Source organism: Alosa sapidissima, chromosome 12 (assembly GCF_018492685.1).
Source record: "Alosa sapidissima isolate fAloSap1 chromosome 12, fAloSap1.pri, whole genome shotgun sequence".
Lineage (NCBI taxonomy): Eukaryota > Metazoa > Chordata > Actinopteri > Clupeiformes > Clupeidae > Alosa > Alosa sapidissima.
In genome coordinates, this window is record NC_055968.1 from 29,959,506 (window position 1) to 29,978,293 (window position 18,788).

The window sequence follows — 18,788 nt, forward strand, 5'->3', positions numbered from 1 at the left end:
ACTTGTCAGATCGTCTGCAACCAGCACCAGTTACCTGCCTGTTTATTGAAAACGCCTCTGACTCTTTGCCTGTGATCCCGGACCCGCTCGACTACTTCTGTGTTCTCCAGCCCCGGTAATCTTGACCTGCCTTCCGTCCCTCTTCTACGAATACCGCCTAGTCCTTGACTGTACTGCTGCTTCGTTTCAATTGCTGTTGTGTGTGTGTTTCCCCCAGGACTTCCCGGATCATCCAGCTCCTGCCTTCGCTGTTCGGCTACTGGGGGAACACACACACGCAGACTCTTGGAACTCCTGTACCCCCCCCGGAACCCCTGAAACCCCCAACCCTTAAATAAACTTTTGAACGTGACGCAATTGTGGTCCTCGTCCTGTTTGGTGTCTGACAGTACGATCTGACCAAACATGGACCCAGCGCACGGTCGAACCAGCATGGAAACCGACGAACCAGAACCACCCACCGCCATGCAACGCCTGGAAGAGACAGAGAGAGAGGTAAACCGCAACACTGCTGACATTGCCTCCCTACTTCAAGCCGGCTTGAGCCAGCGTCAGCAGTTCCAGCAGCAACAGCAACAACTTGCAATGATCATTCAACTTCTCACCAACCTTTCTCCTCTGCCTGCTCCCACCGGCCCAGCCCCAGCCAGCCTGCTCACCGGCCCAGCACCCGAGTCTCCTGCCCAGTCCACTGCTACCGTGGCTGCCGGAGCCCCAGAACCCAGGATCGGCAATCCAGAGCGGTTCAGCGGCGACCCAACCCAGGTACGGGCGTTCCTGACGAGCTGCCGTGTCCAGTTTACCCTGCAACCCAGGACTTTTGCCACTGAAGGGGCGAGGGTCGGTTACGTGATCACTCACCTGACGGGCCGAGCTCGACTCTGGGGAACGGCGGAGTTCGAGCGCCAGACCCCAGCATGTGCAACCTTCAACCTATTCGCAGAGGAGATGCTCAAGGTATTCGATTTGGAATCCACAACAGCCGAGGCATCTCGGATCCTGATGAGTATTCGCCAAGGCAGAAGGACTGTTGCGGATTACTCCATCGACTTTCGAACCGTGGCAAGTCGGAGCTCCTGGAACATGGAAGCATTGGTGGATGCTTTCCTCCACAGCCTGGCGGACTACATAAAGGACGAGCTGGTTTCCCATGATCAACCCCCCACTCTTGATGAAGCCATTGCTCTGGCTGTCCGCATCGACCGCAGGATCCAGGCCTGCCGTCATGAGAGAGGGCGCCAGAGTCCATCCACCAGCACACGGAGTGTCCCAACTGCCCTTCTGTCCGCACCTGCCACACCATCTAGCCAGCCGGACCAGTCTGAACCGATGGAGATCGGCCGCACCTCCCTAACCCCTGCAGAGCGCCAGCGACGCATCACCTCCAACTTGTGCCTGTACTGTGGTGGTGATGGTCATCGAGTCGCCACCTGTCCAGCAAAAGCCGGAGCTCACCAGATGTAGGAGGAATCTGGATGAGCTCAATGAACATTCAGCCCTCCATCAGCCGTAAACCCCTCATCCAAGTCTGTCTTCACCTGTCTGATTCCACCCACACCCTGGCAGCCCTGGTGGACTCTGGCGCAGAAGCAAACATTATTGACACAGGACTTGCTCGTCAGCTGGGCTTGGAAAGCCATCGCTTGTCCACTCCTGTTCCAGCCCGGGCCCTGGACGGTCACGCAATTGGCACAGTTACCAGCATCACAGCCCCCATCTCAATGATGGTGTCAGGAAACCACCGAGAGACCATCCGCTTCCACCTGCTCAGCTCTCCAGGCCAACCCCTAATCCTGGGCTACCCTTGGCTCCGTCTCCACAATCCTCACCTCGATTGGGCCTCCGGAACTGTGAAAGAGTGGGGAAATGCCTGCCACCTGACCTGTTTGCGTGCTGCCTCGCTGCCCCCCGGCTCAGTACCCCCCAGCATTGCCCACGACATTTCTAATGTCCCTGAATGTTACCATGGCCTCCGAGAGGTGTTCAACAAGACCAAAGCCACATCTCTGCCCCCACACCGTCCGTACGACTGTGCCATTGATCTCCTCCCTGGGACTGCTCCACCCAAAGGTCACCTCTACTCACTATCCCCTCCTGAAAGAAAAACTATGGAGGATTACATCAGGGACTCCCTGGCAGCTGGACTCATCCGCCCGTCTTCCTCTCCTGCTGGTGCCGGGTTCTTCTTTGTGGGAAAGAAAGATGGTTCTCTTCGCCCCTGCATTGATTATCGAGGTCTGAATGATGTCACAGTGAAGAACCGGTACCCTCTGCCTTTACTCACCTCTGCTTTTGAATTGCTCCAGGGATCCACTATTTTCACCAAACTGGACCTTAGAAATGCTTACCACCTAGTGCGAGTAAGGGAGGGTGACGAGTGGAAGACAGCATTCAACACCCACACCGGCCATTATGAGTACCTGGTAATGCCATTTGGCCTCACCAACGCCCCAGCGGTATTCCAGGCGCTGGTGAATGATGTGCTGCGGGACATGCTGAATAAATTCGTCTTCGTGTACCTGGACGACATCTTAATTTTCTCCAGAACTCTGTCCGAACACACCCGTCATGTCCAGCTGGTTCTTCGACGGCTCCTGGAGAACTCTCTCTATGTCAAGGCGGAGAAATGCGAGTTCCATGCTCAGACTGTGTCATTCCTGGGATACATCGTCGCTGAAGGCAATATCCAGATGGACCCCGCAAAGGTCTCGGCAGTTACCTCCTGGCCAGTTCCGGGGAATAGGAAGAAGCTGCAGCAATTCCTCGGTTTTGCCAATTTCTACCGGAAATTCATCCGGAACTACAGCTCCGTCGCCGCTCCCCTCACAGCTCTGACCAGCATCAAACACCCCTTTTCCTGGACCCCAGAGGCCAACACAGCCTTTCATACCCTCAAGGCCCGGTTCACCACTGCCCCCATCCTCCAGATGCCGGATTCAGACCGGCAGTTCGTTGTCGAGGTGGATGCCTCAGACGTGGGAGTCGGGGCCATACTCTCTCAACGGGCAGAGGAGGACAACAAGTTGCACCCCTGTGCATTTTTCTCTCGCCGGCTTTCACCTGCAGAGCGCAATTATGATGTTGGAAACCGTGAGCTGTTGGCTGTCAAGCTTGCCCTGGAGGAGTGGCGTCACTGGCTGGAGGGGTCCACAGTTCCGTTCCTGGTCTGGACCGATCACAAAAACCTCGAATACATCCGCAATGCCAAACGTCTTAACCCCAGACAGTCCCGCTGGGCCTTGTTTTTCACCAGATTCAACTTCACCCTGTCATACCGCCCAGGTTCTCGGAACACCAAGCCGGACGCTCTCTCCCGTCAGTTTCATAAGGATGACGCCCCTTCCCAGGAACCTGCATCAATTCTGCCCGATCCCTGCGTCGTAGCTGCCCTGACCTGGGATATCGAGGAGGAAATTCAAGAGGCCCTCCGTGACCATCCCAGTCCCAGTGCATGCCCAGACGGTCGTCTCTTCGTCCCAGATAATTTGAGGTCCCGGGTCATACAGTGGGGACACAACTCCCGCCTTGCCTGCCACCCGGGCTCCGCCCGCACCTGCCATCTCCTTGCCCAGCGCTTTTGGTGGTCGTCTTTGAGAAGGGATGTCCGAGAATTCGTCCGTGCCTGCCCCACCTGCAATCAGAACAAGTCCTCCACTCGGCCCCCCGCTGGTTTACTCCAGCCCTTGCCTGTGCCCACACGACCCTGGTCCCACGTCTCCTTGGACTTTGTAACTGGCCTCCCACCATCAGGTGGGATGACTGTCATTCTCACTGTGGTTGACCGGTTTAGCAAGATGGCACACTTCATTCCCCTCCCTAAACTGCCATCTGCCAGAGAGACTGCCCAGGCTGTTCTTGATCATGTCTTCCGTCTACACGGGCTGCCCAGGGATGTTGTCTCTGACCGAGGCCCGCAATTTACCTCTACATTCTGGAAGGAGTTCTGCCGTCTTCTAGGGGCCACAGTGAGTCTCACCTCTGGGTTCCACCCCCAGTCCAATGGTCAATCCGAGCGGGCAAACCAGGAGCTGGAGAAGGCGCTGCGGTGCATGGTTTCTCGCAAACCCCAGGCTTGGGCACAACAACTGATGTGGATAGAGTATGCTCACAACTCCCTCACCTGCTCTGCCACTGGTATGTCACCTTTCCAGTGTGTGTATGGCTACCAGCCCCCCCTGTTCCCCAGCCAGGAAGGAGATGTGTCCTGCCCGTCTGCCCTCGCCTATGCCCGCCGTTGCCGTCGTACCTGGTCACAAGCTCGTGCCACGCTACTCAAGTCAGCTGTCAGCTATGCCACTGGGGCTAACCGCCGAAGATCGCCGGCACCCGCCTACCGTGTTGGCCAGAAGGTGTGGCTGTCAGCCAAGGACCTCCCACTGCGGGTGGAATCGCGTAAACTGGCACCTCGATTCCTCGGCCCGTTCCCTATCCAGAGGGTCATCAGCCCAACCGCAGTCCGGCTCCAGTTGCCAACCTCCATGAGGGTGCACCCTACTTTCCATGTTTCGAAAGTCAAGCCGACGCATGAAAGCCCGCTGGTCCCCGTGCCGCTTCCTCCTCCTCCCCCTCGCCTCGTTGACGGTGGGCTGGTGTACACCGTTCGACGCCTGCTTCGGTCCAGACGGCGAGGTAGGGGCCTCCAGTATCTCGTCGACTGGGAGGGCTATGGACCTGAGGAGAGAACCTGGGTGCCAGCCAGTCGGATTGTGGACCGGACACTCATCGCCGACTTCCACCGTCTGCATCCTGATCAACCTGCAATCCGTAGGGGCCGCCCCAGAGGGGTCCCTAACCGTCCTGCCCGCCCGGCTTCCTGTCATGTGCCTGACCCTGACCCTGACCCTGTCTCGGTACCTGTCCCGTCTTCTGTCCACGACCCTCCAGCTCCCTCCGAGGATGAGGATGTTCACTCGGACCGCTCGGAGGAATTCTAGCCCTCCACCGGCTCCCCTCCGCCCTCCCGACGTGGTGTCACTCTTGGGGACTTCTGGGGCCGTCCCTTAGGGGGGGGGTTCTGTCATGAGCTCTCTCTCTGCCTGGTAACACGTGCTGATTGAAGCCTGATGACCTCCACCTGTTCCTGCTCTGCTCTGCCTCACCCTCGTTACCTACCAGCTGCACTGCATTCACCACTCATCATGCCCTCTATATAAAGCCTTGCTTTTCAGTCCACACTTGTCAGATCGTCTGCAACCAGCACCAGTTACCTGCCTGTTTATTGAAAACGCCTCTGACTCTTTGCCTGTGATCCCGGACCCGCTCGACTACTTCTGTGTTCTCCAGCCCCGGTAATCTTGACCTGCCTTCCGTCCCTCTTCTACGAATACCGCCTAGTCCTTGACTGTACTGCTGCTTCGTTTCAATTGCTGTTGTGTGTGTGTTTCCCCCAGGACTTCCCGGATCATCCAGCTCCTGCCTTCGCTGTTCGGCTACTGGGGGAACACACACACGCAGACTCTTGGAACTCCTGTACCCCCCCCGGAACCCCTGAAACCCCCAACCCTTAAATAAACTTTTGAACGTGACGCAATTGTGGTCCTCGTCCTGTTTGGTGTCTGACACTCCCTCTCTCTTTCTCTCTCTCAAATTTAAATTTCAAAGGTGCTACATTAGCATGACTGTTTTAGTACAGTGTTGCCAAAGCAACAAATAACACAGTAGTATCACAAAAGAAAGAAAATATAGACACAGTAATGTGGGTATAAACATGTAAACACAGAATAAACAGTAGCAGAAATAATATGATAGGTACACTAGGGGTGTTTGTGTGTGTGTCTCGCTCACTCTCTGTATTGATCACCAAATGTATGACAGTTGATTTTCACTCAACATTGGTCTAAAACACACGGACACCAGTTTGTAACTGTTGATTGTAAATAATAGTTATATATAATATATTGTAAATAATAGTTAAACCAACACAGATAGTTGAAATGCATACGTTTGGCTGTGACAGGCCCATGCTGCAAGTGGTGAAGCATATGACATTACAGCTCAGCAGGTCATCTGGAGACCACTGGCATCCATATTTGACTTGTTTACCTGTGACATTGTATATAACACTTTTTGTTGCTGTTGTTGAAGTGCTTGTTGAGGAATTGGTTCAAATTGATGTTGATTCAGTTGTAATACTGTAAGCATTATCTAAGCTAGAGTCATGTCTTAATCTTTTATAAGTCAGCCTCTATAAAAGTCAATACATACAGTACAGGCCAAAGGTTTGGACACACCCTCTCATTCAATGTGTTTCCTTTATTTTCATGACTATTTACATTGTAGATCAAAACTATTAATGAACACATGTGGAATTATGTACTTAACAAAAAAGTATGAAATAACTGAAAACATGTCTTATATTCTAGTTTCTTCAAAGTTGCTTTTTTTTTTATTTATTTAATACCATATTCAGCAAGCCATAACTTGACAAATATTCATCTGTGGGCCAAATAACTTCAAACTGCCTTCAGTGAGAATCTACAATGTAAATAGTCATGAAAATAAAGAACACGCATTGAAATGAGAAGGTGTGTCCAAACTTTTGGCCTGTACTGTATATATATAAAATATCATTGCGACACATTAAGACACAATACTACCTGGTTAACGTGTCACACTTTTATTTAAATATAGCCTAGTTATATTTGCTTTTATGCATTTCTATAATAGCATATTTATATACAGTGGCTTATACAGTATTCAGCAATGAGAATAATGCCCAGCAGTGAGACTAATGTTTGGCCCATGCATGTCAATAATTAAGATTCAAAACAGTTTCAATACTGTAGATCTGTCCCATCCTCATTCCTTTTTCCCTAGTTAAACATCATTTGGATGGTGTGGGACACTGTCCAGAATCAGATAAGTTTTCTAAATGAGTTCCCGTCATAGGCCACTAGAAATCACTCCTATAATTAGTCCAGCAGAGATCATAAGCTCTGGGAATGAGCCAGCCCAGAGTTTTCCTGGCAGAGCTCGACTGGTCGAGGTGCTTGAACAACAGAATACTGGAATAGTTTCCAGAAACATGACGAGCCCAAGAGGAGTGTTCCTGCTAAAATCAAAGCAGTTACGAGAAGGTCCGAACCGCGCCTGGTTAAAGGGAACCTCTTAGGCCTACTTAAGTGAGAAGTTAAAGACTCAGCACTGGATAGGTAAATGTTCAAATGGGAGATGATGAGACACTGATCATAATTACAATACATTTTATATTGATATCAGAGTTTCAAGTTTAAGAAATCAACTGTGCCGTATCGTGTAAGAGCCATTTATAGTCACCTTTATTATTTATGGATTTATTGGGTTACTTGGAGGTGTAGTGCACTGGGTGTTAGTCACCTGAATAGACAGGTGTATATTTGGTATTCATTGATTAATAGAAAAAGGTTTGGATGGCTGTTCTTACCGTAGCCAACAAAATGTCAACACACTACAGCACTAATATACAGCAATACAGTGCCGTTTGAAATCACCAGCAGCACCGGGTTTCATCTAGGTCTCTATCAAAACTTGGACTTTGCAATGGAGCTATTGCTACGCGTTTAAGAACACGTTGCCATCCACACAGCGGATAAGATAGCCTCCACACATATATTACACATTTTCTGTAATTGTAACTGTAAGAACCGACAGGGCATCAGCTTGAAAAAAATAGCCTAATGATTGTTCTTGTAAAAAAAAAGTCAGACTTCTGCCGCCTCTGATGCTGCTCTATTATTCTCCAAAGCCCGTGGGGTTTGCCAGAGGAAAGCGGTACTCCATCAAGCCGCATCCTTAACATCCGGCTGTCTGTGTGTGGGTCAAGGCTGCTTTGGTCATTCTGTGACGGTCATTCTCTTCAATGCTACTGCTCTGTGTTGTGTGCAATGCATTCTGAGGAGCAGGAGAAAGTGTTGATTGGTTAGACTTGTTCAGGTCTTGCTCCATTTATGACAAAATGCTTTACATTTTGATATTAAGCAAGAATTTAGACTATGTAGGCCTACTCATTTCATTACCAAGCCAATTTAATACCCAGGGCTCTAATTTGTTTCACACGGTATGTGCAATGTACATGCACAAACTAATACTGATTTAATGAACTGGGCAAAACTTTTGGCTAGTTTTATACCTTGCAACGCCATGCTACAGCGCACAGACAAAGAAGTTCTCAGTGCATGAATGCATTTAAAGTGACATCCTTTACATAAAACTTCTAAAAATCAGCAATGCTGTTTAATCAAAACTGAACTTGCCATGGACTTGGGACAAACCTATTCTTTAGTCTGTATAGGAGTGAAAACAAGATTATTACATTTTTTTTTTTTTAAATTCTGATGTATGAACTATGGTCTATCAACTGTTTTTGCTCTGCTCTGCTACATTTTTATGTTTCTTTTTTGTTGTTACAAAAGTTGTGGTGTGTGCTGCTGATGGTACACCATGAATACTATATTCATTAACTATTCATGGACATTTCTTGATCCATTCCCATGGCACAGTCCTATCCTCAAAGGCAAGAATCTAAGCTTCAGTGTGCAGATCATTTGGTATGGGTGAGGAGCCTGGCTGCAGAGTTGTATTGTACAAAACCTGGGGCACACCATGAGTGACAGGAGACTTGGGAGACTGATGTGGACCAAGTGTGACAAACTGCTTTCTGTTGGCTGATGTGTAAAACAACGTTTGGGTGTCAATGTTTGTAGTGTTCAATCAACCAAACATTTTTCTGGTGAAATATTTACATATTTCCAGCATCACCATTACAATGGATATATAGGTCCACTGCAGCACCCTATCTTTACCACAGCAACCAGATCACAGAAGAAAAATATCATCATCTGGGACTACAGGTAAATAGCAGTCTTCTATCTTTTTTCTAATGCTCACTATCTCCTTGTCAGGATTTCTTGTCTCAAAATAACCTTTATGTGCCTCCTTATTAATTAAGAAACAATTACTTGTAGGCTATATCTTTAATAATTTAAGACATTTTTTTAATATAAATTGTGTTGTGCTAAATTATGCCCTTTCTAGGATTATCTTTTGCAAATTCAGGAGGGATTTCTCTCATCTTTGGTCTTTTGGTCATCCTTCCACTGACCTTCCCTGCAGAGGGGAGCCTCATCAGCGTCACCAATGGAGGACGCTGGGGCAGATGGGGTGGCATGACAAAATGCCCCTGTGGCCATCGTGCTATTGGCTTCTGTCTTAAGGTAAAATTAATCTGTTTTTAGTTTTTGAACTTTAATCATTGCATTTTGGTAAGATACTGGATCTGTTTAACATGTTTAATCACTATTTTAAGTAGCTGTCACATCTGAAATGTGAACTACATTACTTTTGGTAAGACGCCAAAAGTTTTAAATCTTTTAAAGTAACAAGTAACTAAACCTGTCCATCAAATAAATATAATATTTCTAATATTTACCTCTGAAATGTAGTGTGCAAAATAGTAGTTCAGTGCAGTACTCTATGTACTTAGTTCTCTACACCTACTGTACATTCATGATATTACCAGAGTCTGTCTTGACTGTCTCCTTGGTTGCCTTTCTGGTTGTCCCTTCAGGTGGAAAGGGCACAGGGAGGCGGAGATGACACGGCACTTAATTCAATCGGACTTCTTTGCAAACACACACGAACTCGTTCAATATTACCATATGGACGGTAGGTTCATAACCTGTGGACAGCATAATTCGAGTCTATTTGACCAGCTACTGCTAAGTTGGCGAATGTTATGACTTGTTTTCTTTTTTTGTAGATGGGGGCGGTGGACTCCAGCAAAGGTGTGCCGCAATTATGGATACCTTACATCATTCAGACTCCGCGTGGAGCGTCCTCAGGGTGGTGGAGATGACACGGCTGCCAACAACATCATGTTCCGGTGCAACACTGGAGAGGTTCTGACGGGTGCTGGCATGCACTGGGGCACATGGAGTGGATGGAGTGGCCAGTGATCTGGGGGAAGGGGAATCTGCGGTGTTCAGATGAAAGTCGAACGAGCACAGGGCTGGGGAGACGACACTGCCCTGAATGATGTCAGATTCCAGTGCTGTCAGTGAAGTCAGCTTCATTACGCAGTGCGTGCATAGTGGCCTAACTGAGCAGTTATCAGTAGCTTTCTGCTTTGTTGATCTATAGGCTCCATCTTTTAATTGCATGCAGCTCTAAATGCTGTTGAGAATCATTTCACCCGTTCAGCTCAACTTCTATCAATAAATTCTGAAGCATTACCCAGTCTCTTCTATTATTGCATGTGGGCGCGCACACACACACACACACACACACACACACACACACACACACACACACACACACACACACACACACCACTCTTATTCTGTTTTGGCTCAGTTTTAGGGCACAAAGGTAACTGTCTTACAACTCAATTATGATCTGCATTATGTAGCATTTAAATCATATAAAATATAACAAATCTAAATATGAATGAACTGGAAAATGAGCTGCAAATAGTTACAATTAATGTATACATTTAATATTAGATTAGTTAGACATCTCACCATACATACAGTGGCATGGTTCTAAAGCCAGAGGAGGACAGAAGTATCCATGTTACAGGTCCAGACATTTTGAAACAACTTCCATTTAAATGGGAAGGTTACAGGGAATTCCTCTTTCAGTCAGTTGATACACATGGTTCCTATCCACTTCAAAAAATAAAATAAAAAATGAAACTGAAAACCACCACCAAAAATGTTTGCTTTCACTGCAGAAATAACAGCATGACAGCACACCACCTCTACCAGTGTTTCTTAAACTTTGTCAAACCAAGGACCACTTAACCAATAAAAAAAAAATCACAGACCACCTAGCTAAAAAAACAGTAGACCTACTTCAGCAGTATATTACACAATAGGCCTACTCACTGAACCACCTTGGTTATTGTCATTGCACATTGTGTCAGAGGATTCATACTGTATGATTTAACTGCTATAGCTTACATAGGCAGTGTTGCAGAATTGTTTGGATTCACATACAAGTTGGTTCAATACTGCAAACAACTCATCTATATTATATTTTACCACGTCTGCTCGTGGACCACTTGGGATAGCTTGCGGACCACCAGTGGTCCCCAGACCACACTTTGAGAAACACTAGTTTAAATCAACCGATTGGTAGCAAGGGAACCAATCTAGTGGGGGTGTCGAAAGGCTTTGTTTACTCTGTTTCACACAATAAACTCAACATCAATGTAAGAATGTAACTTCATCTCCAAAGAAATAATCTATTGTCTTTGTCTAATTCTTGAAATAGTCTTCTACTCCTTGCAGGGCTTCAGGAGAAATGGGGCAGACAAGACTTTTGTAAGCAGGAATATTTTCCTCTTCTGAGGTTTTTAGGAGGTGAAGAGGCACAGAAACAGCACAACCCCCTGAAGTATTGTTAGTAGGCTAGGTTTCACAACGAGGCAGTGATGGTGGTGATACTGTAACACTGATATGAAACTGACAAAGGTAGAATTAAGGATAACGGCCACAAGGTGTCCCGATATACGGAATTAATGGACGAGGCGGAGGCAAAGAATTCCACAACACAAAGCAGACTGCCAATTGAATATGTCTAATATTAGGCTAACTGAGGATATGAGCAGTTTAGAATGGCTTTGTTCACAGTTTTAATGAGATACGTTACCTTTCCCCCCCAATTTTTGATTTGTGAGATCGACCAATTTAGTTGACAGTTTACACTCTAACAACCTAGTGAAGGGGCTTGGAGTAATCATGACAGGAATTTCCTGTCTGCAGCAGCCTCCCTCCAGCCGATCATGGCAAGTCAAAGCCCTATGCTCTTTCTGAAGACCTTAGGATACAGGGGCATGCTGGGATTGTTTGGCCGGATCTGTGGAAGGAAGGAAAGGAAGATCTACAATATGTACACAAGACCAAGTCTTGCTACAATTGAATCAGTATTATCTTGATTTAGAGAAGGTCTCTCAGATGTAAATGTTTAAAAATACTGATAGAAATCTGAAAAGTGGACATGAGAGGAGAAAACAATGGAACAGAAATCCCGCAGGGAGCTTTTAGATGGATTTTCCACTATTTTCCATTAGGTGTGGATGTTTTCATCTCATTAATGAAAACACATAACTGCTGAAAATTGTGTGAATAGAAAATAAATACCTTGTGTTGGTTTCTAAAGTTGGCTGCATGAACAGGGTCTGAATCATAGATAGACAGCTAGTGTTCAGTTTGAACTGTTTATTACCTCCACTAGGAGACTATGGGCTCTATCGTGCACCCGGCGCAAGGTGGCGCAAAGCTTATTCTTATCATACACTCAATAAAGTGTTGACTTTTCACCAAGCGCTCCACTTTTAGTAAACCTTACGCCCAGGGGGTTGGTAATTAGCAACGTAAGGTGTGGTCTGGCGCATGATCCAAAAACGGTTATTTTACACCCTCTAAAAATCATTACACCACTGACCAAGAAAAACCTTGTCTATAGCAAAAGGTGCATATAAAGCACAGCTGAAGATGCATGGTCACAGGATGTAAGCAGCAACTCCTCTGCAGGTTAATTATCCTTAGGATTTCTATTCAATCATTTGAACATTATTGGGGTAAGTGTTGCTTTTTTCAGGTTACGTTTTTAGCCTTTGTTACGTTTTTACGTTGTCAGTCAGTAGTTTAATGGATGTCACGCCCAAAACACACCCCATGAGAACAACACACAACATAAGAACAACTGTTTTGCGCCAAGTGCCTGACGTTTCACCACATAATCGCGCCATTAAATTAGTGAATGTGGACTGGCCACGCCTTTAATGCCTATAAACTTTTACACCTCTGACCATCCGTTTCTGATCGCCAAAATAGAGCCCTGAGTGTGTCGTGTGGTTTGTTGCTGTGTAGGATTACATAGACACTCCCTTAGTGAAAAGATGTATGGGCCAAGGAAGAACCCATCAAATGGTGGAGCGCTTCCAACTCAAATTTAGTTTCACTTTTGCTAATGTTCTGAGATCTGCACTCTACTCTATTTACTATTAAAACACTGTTACAAGGATTTTCTTTCTCTAATAATATTGTTCCTTTTACAGAGCAATCATCACTGTCCATACATTTTGTTTTAGGGATGGCCCAATCCATCTTAGTGACTAGTAAGGTAAGATTAAGAAAGTAAGTAAGCCAGTCTCTGTCACTTTGTCTTAAACCAGAGGAAAGAGGGGTGTGTTTTCCTAAAGACATTCTGCAGAGCCCGATAGCCCCTGGACTATTGTGCAAACAAAGAGGACTGCTGCCCTGCATCACTAGTGTTAGTCATCCCTGAGATCAACACATCAAAAAACTGCTTTGATGGTCATTATTTATTTGTGCAAAATATTATCCCTTTTATTTCCCTTAGAGCTTAAAGGGAAAAAAACACTCAACAAATTTTGAGTTTTGAGACAATGATTCATTCATTAACACAACATTTAACTATATCTTTTTTTATGTCCAGTGGGCTCTTGGGAACAGCACTAGCCTTTCAAATGGCTTCAGCTGTGATTAACAATCCCTAAAGAGAAGTACAGAAATAGATCAATCTTATTTCTTATCATCAGACCAGGTTATTTCATAGTCTTTGAATACTGGTTTCAGCTTCTCCACGGTCACGGCATGATCAGCCTTTCCATAGCCCTGCACACAGTAAGGCAAATGTCAATTTAAACACAAGCCTAAAAGCAAAACACATTTTCAATGACATTAACTAAATAAAGCAGCATAACTAGGTGTGTTTTACTCAATGTATAATACTGCAATGCAGACACTATGTGTGTTGTTGTTGCTTTAATAGATGTAGGCTACTATTAAATACTAGGCTACTGTTAATGGCTTACTGTCAATGCTTACAGTTGATTCTCCAAACACTCGCAGCTTCTTCTCTTGATTGCTATGTTCAATCTTGCCTCCCCCAAGACAGACACATTCCAGCCCAAGGGCTTGCATGGCTGGATTCACCTTTTCAAAGATGTGGTCTACAAATTCAGTGCACATAGGCTAACATTACCTTCAGGATTAATGTATTTGCCTAGCAGAGGTGAAAAAAAAAATCTTAATATGATTGCCTAATAAGCCTATAATATCTAGGCAAACGTTACATAGGCTTAATTATGCCTATTAATATATTTAAGCGAATTTACAACCAGTGGCCTAAATGTAGGCTAGTCAAAATAGGCTCATGATACAGTAAAACAAGTGAGTTAACCACTCTTAACCAATGGAAATAATCTCCAAAATAACGTTTTCTTAGGCTATATTCTTTCAAAACAGTTTCTCATTCAAGTTGACTTGTTGGAGGGTTGTCGGTTGTTTCTTCGCTTAAAAGAACTTAGTGTAGGCCTGCTTATGCCGACTCAAATTATTTTCAGTTACCTTTAAGGCAGGCTACGCCGCAGCTCATTCAACTATAAAGCAACATTGAAAGCTCATATATCTCGTCGTTTTACATGCAAACTTACTGTGGAATTCTGCACTTTTCGTGCCTCTAACAATGTCTTTGTGAGCCTCTCCATCTTTCACTTTTAACCTCACCAGTATGTATTTGAACTTTCCGTCGGAATCTATTTCAACGTCGGGAACTTTGTTCAGAACGTCTGCCATACTCACTCGCTGTTAGCCTGCCCTGAACTTGTCTGCCATTGGCAACCTGCCACCCATGCGCAAGCGCCTACACGTTGTGCTGTTAGTAGCCTGGTTTACCTTATCGGGTCACTTGGGTAAAGTATCATCAACCCTTTTCCATAAGATTTTCATGCGAATTAATTAACTCATAATTCGATCTCATTTTGAGCGATTGAATTTTTTCCATTAACAGAACAATTCTAGCGAATTAAAATTATGACTACCGCGCTGGATGGAACACTTATATGTTGCACATTTTTACCCAGTGTCCAAATGCAATGTTCCATAGCGATTTCATTTTTTCCATGAGGATCACACAAAACGTCAAGCCCAATTTTTATGAAAGCTGGCGGAATGTTCTGAATCGCCGGGCAACTTTACAGTAACTTCCACAATGTTGCATTATATGTATTTGGTCTGCATGGATATCTGCACTCTCAGAATGATCTATCGAGATGTCTTCAACATTACATTTTGCGTGTCCTCCTCTTGCTGCAGATCAGACATCCCGCCGGTAATTTAGTCGCAATTATGGCGGTGAAGGCAAACTGTGGTGGAATGTAGTCAGTCTCATATGCCATGTATTTGCCAGGAGATGAAAAATTATTCAAGTAGAATAATAATATTTAGTGCTGAAGGAGATGGAGCTGTTGTGAACCTGAGGAGGCGAGCTGCGTTCTGGTGCGCTCCAATTTAAAGCAACACCAAAGAGTTTTTTGTACCTTAAAATAATGTTTCCAAAATCGTTTCAGTGGTTCATCATAGGGTGAACGGCACTTCTGCATTCGCTTCACGGCCTTCTATCGGCTATAACCGCACTATGTAAGTTTGCCAGATCGGGTAGCGGATCTGTAGTTCGGTGGATTGAGACATAAGAAACTACACATTTGACTTGCATCTGATGTTGCAATACATCATACTTTAATAAAATCAGGCAACTTTCTCTACCTTGTGTGTGGACATCGTTATTTGCAAAGTAGGTGCTGGATAAATAAATAGCGTGCGTGCGACAGCAGTGTTGCTTTAACCTCTGCAACTTAAAGGAACTCTATGTAAGAAATGAATAGATTTTTTTTCTTTTTTTTTTCCTTGAATTTCCCCTGGGGATCAATAAAGTATCTATCTATCTATCTATCTATCTATCTATCTATCTATCCATCTATCTATCTAAATGTATATCAATTAATCATAAAATGGCCCTGATATGTCACTAGAAATTAATAAATCATGTTAATTTTAAATACTTATCACTAACAACAGTAGTCCGGCCAGGATATTGTCATTTAAAAAGTGAAGTTGCAGCCCTCAACTGATGTTGATGTTGTCGTGTTTTGGCCTGATGCACCACCCTCCACCTATCTACTAAGTCAGTAGTGTTTCGGCATCCGGGTTGCCAGCTCTGCCAGTCAGGGAGAGGGATACACTGCTCTACATTAATTTGAAAGTTTTGGCCACAATCTTACACACGGTTTCTTTAAGACTAACTTCCTAGACCAGGGGTGGGCAAACTGCGGCCCGCGGGCTGGATCCGGCCCGCCAAGCACTTTCATCCGGCCCGCCGAGCATTTCATTTAGTTATCAGGCTGCTCGCTATTTTTTTACTGCGATAGAGACTAAATCTTGAATTTAGTCACGATAAGTCGAGCAACGAGTAAGAATGAACAGGTATGATAAGGGATCAGATTCCAAAAATAATTCAGTGGAAATGCATGGATTCCAGTTGCTGCTACTGGAAGAAACTGGAATCCATGCATTTCCACTGAATTATTTTTGGAATCTGATCCCTTATCATACCTGTTCATTCTTACTCGTTGCTCGACTTATCGTGACTAAATTCAAGATGGCTGCAAATGCTAAACTTCGTGAAGATACTGTCTGTATAAATCGTCTTGTAAGTAAACTACCAGTGCTTTTTCAAAGTTCTCAATGTCTCGTTTTAAATGTTAGGGTCCTCGGAAGTCTACCAATGAAGTGTGGAGATACATTGAGCCTCGTAAATGGGTGTAAAACAGTGATTTATTTGCATGGCTAGCCCGATGCCGAAGCACCACTATTGAAAAAGCTGTTGGTAGCATCGGCTAACTAGCGCCAGATTTTGGAGTGCAGGGGACAAGCCGAGATGGGCTATGAGACATACGTTCACACTCGGTATCATGTTTCAATACACTTTAGGTCAATATCACACCGGAATTCTCCTTTAAGGGCCTAGTAGTAGTAGTAGTAGTGATAGTAATAGTATTCACATTGTTGGTTTAAAATCCACTTTAGAGTATCTATCAAATTAATACATTTATAGAAAATACTGAACTGTATATAGAAAACATTAAATAAAGTTTAGGCATCTAAGGCATTATTTTGCTGTATATGGTATGAATGTAATTATTGGTGTGCATGTAATTATTGGTTTGTATGTAATGTAGCCGAAGGAATCATACTGGCACAAGCTCTACAGTTAGCCTTAGTGTTAATGGATATTGTGTCACACCCCTGTTTTCTGTGTAGTAAACAGACAAAGGCATCCAAATTCACAGCAATACAAGAGTCATAATATGATTTAATGTGCATGTTTGACTCCTAGTTCTCTTGCAGTCAGTAGCTTTTTGTTGCTGTCTTTCTGGCATACCAGAAGGTATTTCCTTGAGTGAACATCTCTGGTTTTGCATTGTCAGCATCCTCATTGTTTCCAGAGAAGAGGAGGCCACTGTCCTTAACCCCAACATTGGCTGTGCTGTTGTTTACTCCAGAGGCACGGCTGCCTGTGACCTCTGTTCTTTGATACTGCGACACATGACTTTTGACTTTGCACCATCACCATGACACTCATTCACAAAGAGCACCTTACCTTACCTTATGCACAGAGAACCACAGGCTCAGTCCCTGCTTCAGTCATTGCAAGCGCACCTGATTGATTAATCACCCACTATGTGGATACTGTTTTTTAGAATTGATTGAGATTAAGTTTTATTTAGTATAATTTGTATTTTAGTATATTTAGTATATTCTTTATCTCCTACAGTCCTTATTGCTTAGTTGTGTTTTTTATATTATATACTTTTAATGACTTTTTCTGCTGTTACTGAATGTGTGTGTGTATGTTGTCTGTATGCTACTGTGACCTTGAATTTCCCCTAGGGATCAATAAAGTATCTATCTATCTATCTATCTATCTATCTATCTACATATATGTAACGGATGCCAGCTAGCTTAGCTGTGCTTGTGGAACATTGGTAAACCTCACTCCCCGACGCCTCAAGAGTGCTGCTGGCATGCGAGCCATTAGCCTGGGCTCAACTGTCAGCACGCTCGCCTCCCGATCCGAAGTGCTGCTCTTCGCGGGTTCGAGTCCGGGCGTGTGCAGGGCTGAATCGCACAGGTTCAACACAACGCAGGTTTCATATACCCACTCTTAGTAAATGAGCCTCATCATGAAACATTGTTCTTGCAACATTGTCACAATAGATACCAAAAGGGAAAAATTGCTATCAAATATAGGCCTACTGTTTCTAAAATATGCAGCTCCAAGCAGTTGGTAAGATGATATCAGAGGGTCTAAACCACCATAATTAGTGAAAAACATCACTCATTCTGTTGGATGAAAACATAAACATTCAGAACCCCGGTGCAAAGATGCTTTGCCTTGCACTTATAGTAACAGCGATTCAATGCACAATATTTGAGGGAAATTAGTGTTTGCGTTTCTCTGCTTGTGTGTGCCACTAACAATGGCCTAAGAATGCAGCGGTTCTGGGAAGGCAGTGCGGTGAGAGAAAACTAGCCTTCCGTTTATGGGAAAGTCCACACTCGGTGCTGGTCAGGAAGTGAAAGTGAGTTGAGAGACAGAGAGACAGACAGCGTGGGTGTGGGGGCTAGAGACTGAGAGACTGTAATTTATCTGATGGAGAAAAAATGCATGATTCACTCTGATGCCATTTCAGATGATTGTGCCCTTTTGATTAGGCCTACGACTTGTCTTCTTTGTAATTGTTTTGCAGACTGCATGTTTGGTTTTAAAGTAGCCTAAATGTATGACAATACACAAATCAACAATTGGTCAAGGTTAGTCTAGGTCAGGGGCGGGCAAACTTTTTGGCTCAAGGGCCACATTGGGTTTCGAAAATTGGCCGGCGGGCCGCACAACAACCCCCCATACCCCCCCCCCCCCCCCCCCCAACCCCACACGCATAA

The 18,788-nt window shown here is 45.0% G+C and overlaps 1 protein-coding gene and 2 long non-coding RNA genes across 4 annotated transcripts; 1 reads left to right on the forward strand and 2 right to left on the reverse strand.

Moving 5' to 3' along the window:
* The first annotated feature begins 8,757 nt into the window (after positions 1 to 8,757).
* Positions 8,758 to 10,208, forward strand: LOC121678045. The gene is made up of 4 exons (XR_006021142.1): positions 8,758 to 8,828; positions 9,013 to 9,191; positions 9,545 to 9,642; positions 9,737 to 10,208. It is a non-coding gene; the product is annotated as an uncharacterized LOC121678045 (long non-coding RNA).
* A 347-nt stretch (positions 10,209 to 10,555) lies between these two features.
* On the reverse strand, positions 10,556 to 17,825 carry LOC121677970. Its single transcript, XR_006021120.1, has 2 exons — positions 17,794 to 17,825; positions 10,556 to 10,804 (listed from the first exon to the last, which is right to left on the reverse strand). It is a non-coding gene; the product is annotated as an uncharacterized LOC121677970 (long non-coding RNA).
* Positions 13,374 to 14,651, reverse strand: si:dkey-51e6.1 (uncharacterized protein LOC558617 homolog). 2 transcript variants are annotated; one of them, XM_042057118.1, is made up of 3 exons: positions 14,441 to 14,645; positions 13,833 to 13,957; positions 13,374 to 13,619 (listed from the first exon to the last, which is right to left on the reverse strand). In XM_042057118.1, exons 1-3 carry the CDS (start codon positions 14,580 to 14,582, stop codon positions 13,527 to 13,529), a joined length of 360 nt encoding a protein of 119 aa, XP_041913052.1. In that variant the 5' UTR covers positions 14,583 to 14,645; the 3' UTR covers positions 13,374 to 13,526. The 2 variants fall into 2 exon arrangements, with proteins under 2 accessions (XP_041913052.1, XP_041913053.1); XM_042057119.1 differs by having other exon boundaries at positions 13,531 to 13,619; positions 13,820 to 13,957; positions 14,441 to 14,651.
* Positions 17,826 to 18,788: the final 963 nt, after the last annotated feature.

Coding starts and splice junctions, on each gene's coding strand:
- si:dkey-51e6.1 (XM_042057118.1), bottom strand. CDS start 14,582: ATGGCAGACGTTCTGAACAAAGTTCCCGACGTTGAAATAGATTCCGAC. Junction 13,958..14,440: donor GAAAAGTGCAGAATTCCACA/GTAAGTTTGCAT, acceptor CTGAATTTGTAG/ACCACATCTTTGAAAAGGTG. Junction 13,620..13,832: donor GAGTGTTTGGAGAATCAACT/GTAAGCATTGAC, acceptor TACTGTGTGCAG/GGCTATGGAAAGGCTGATCA.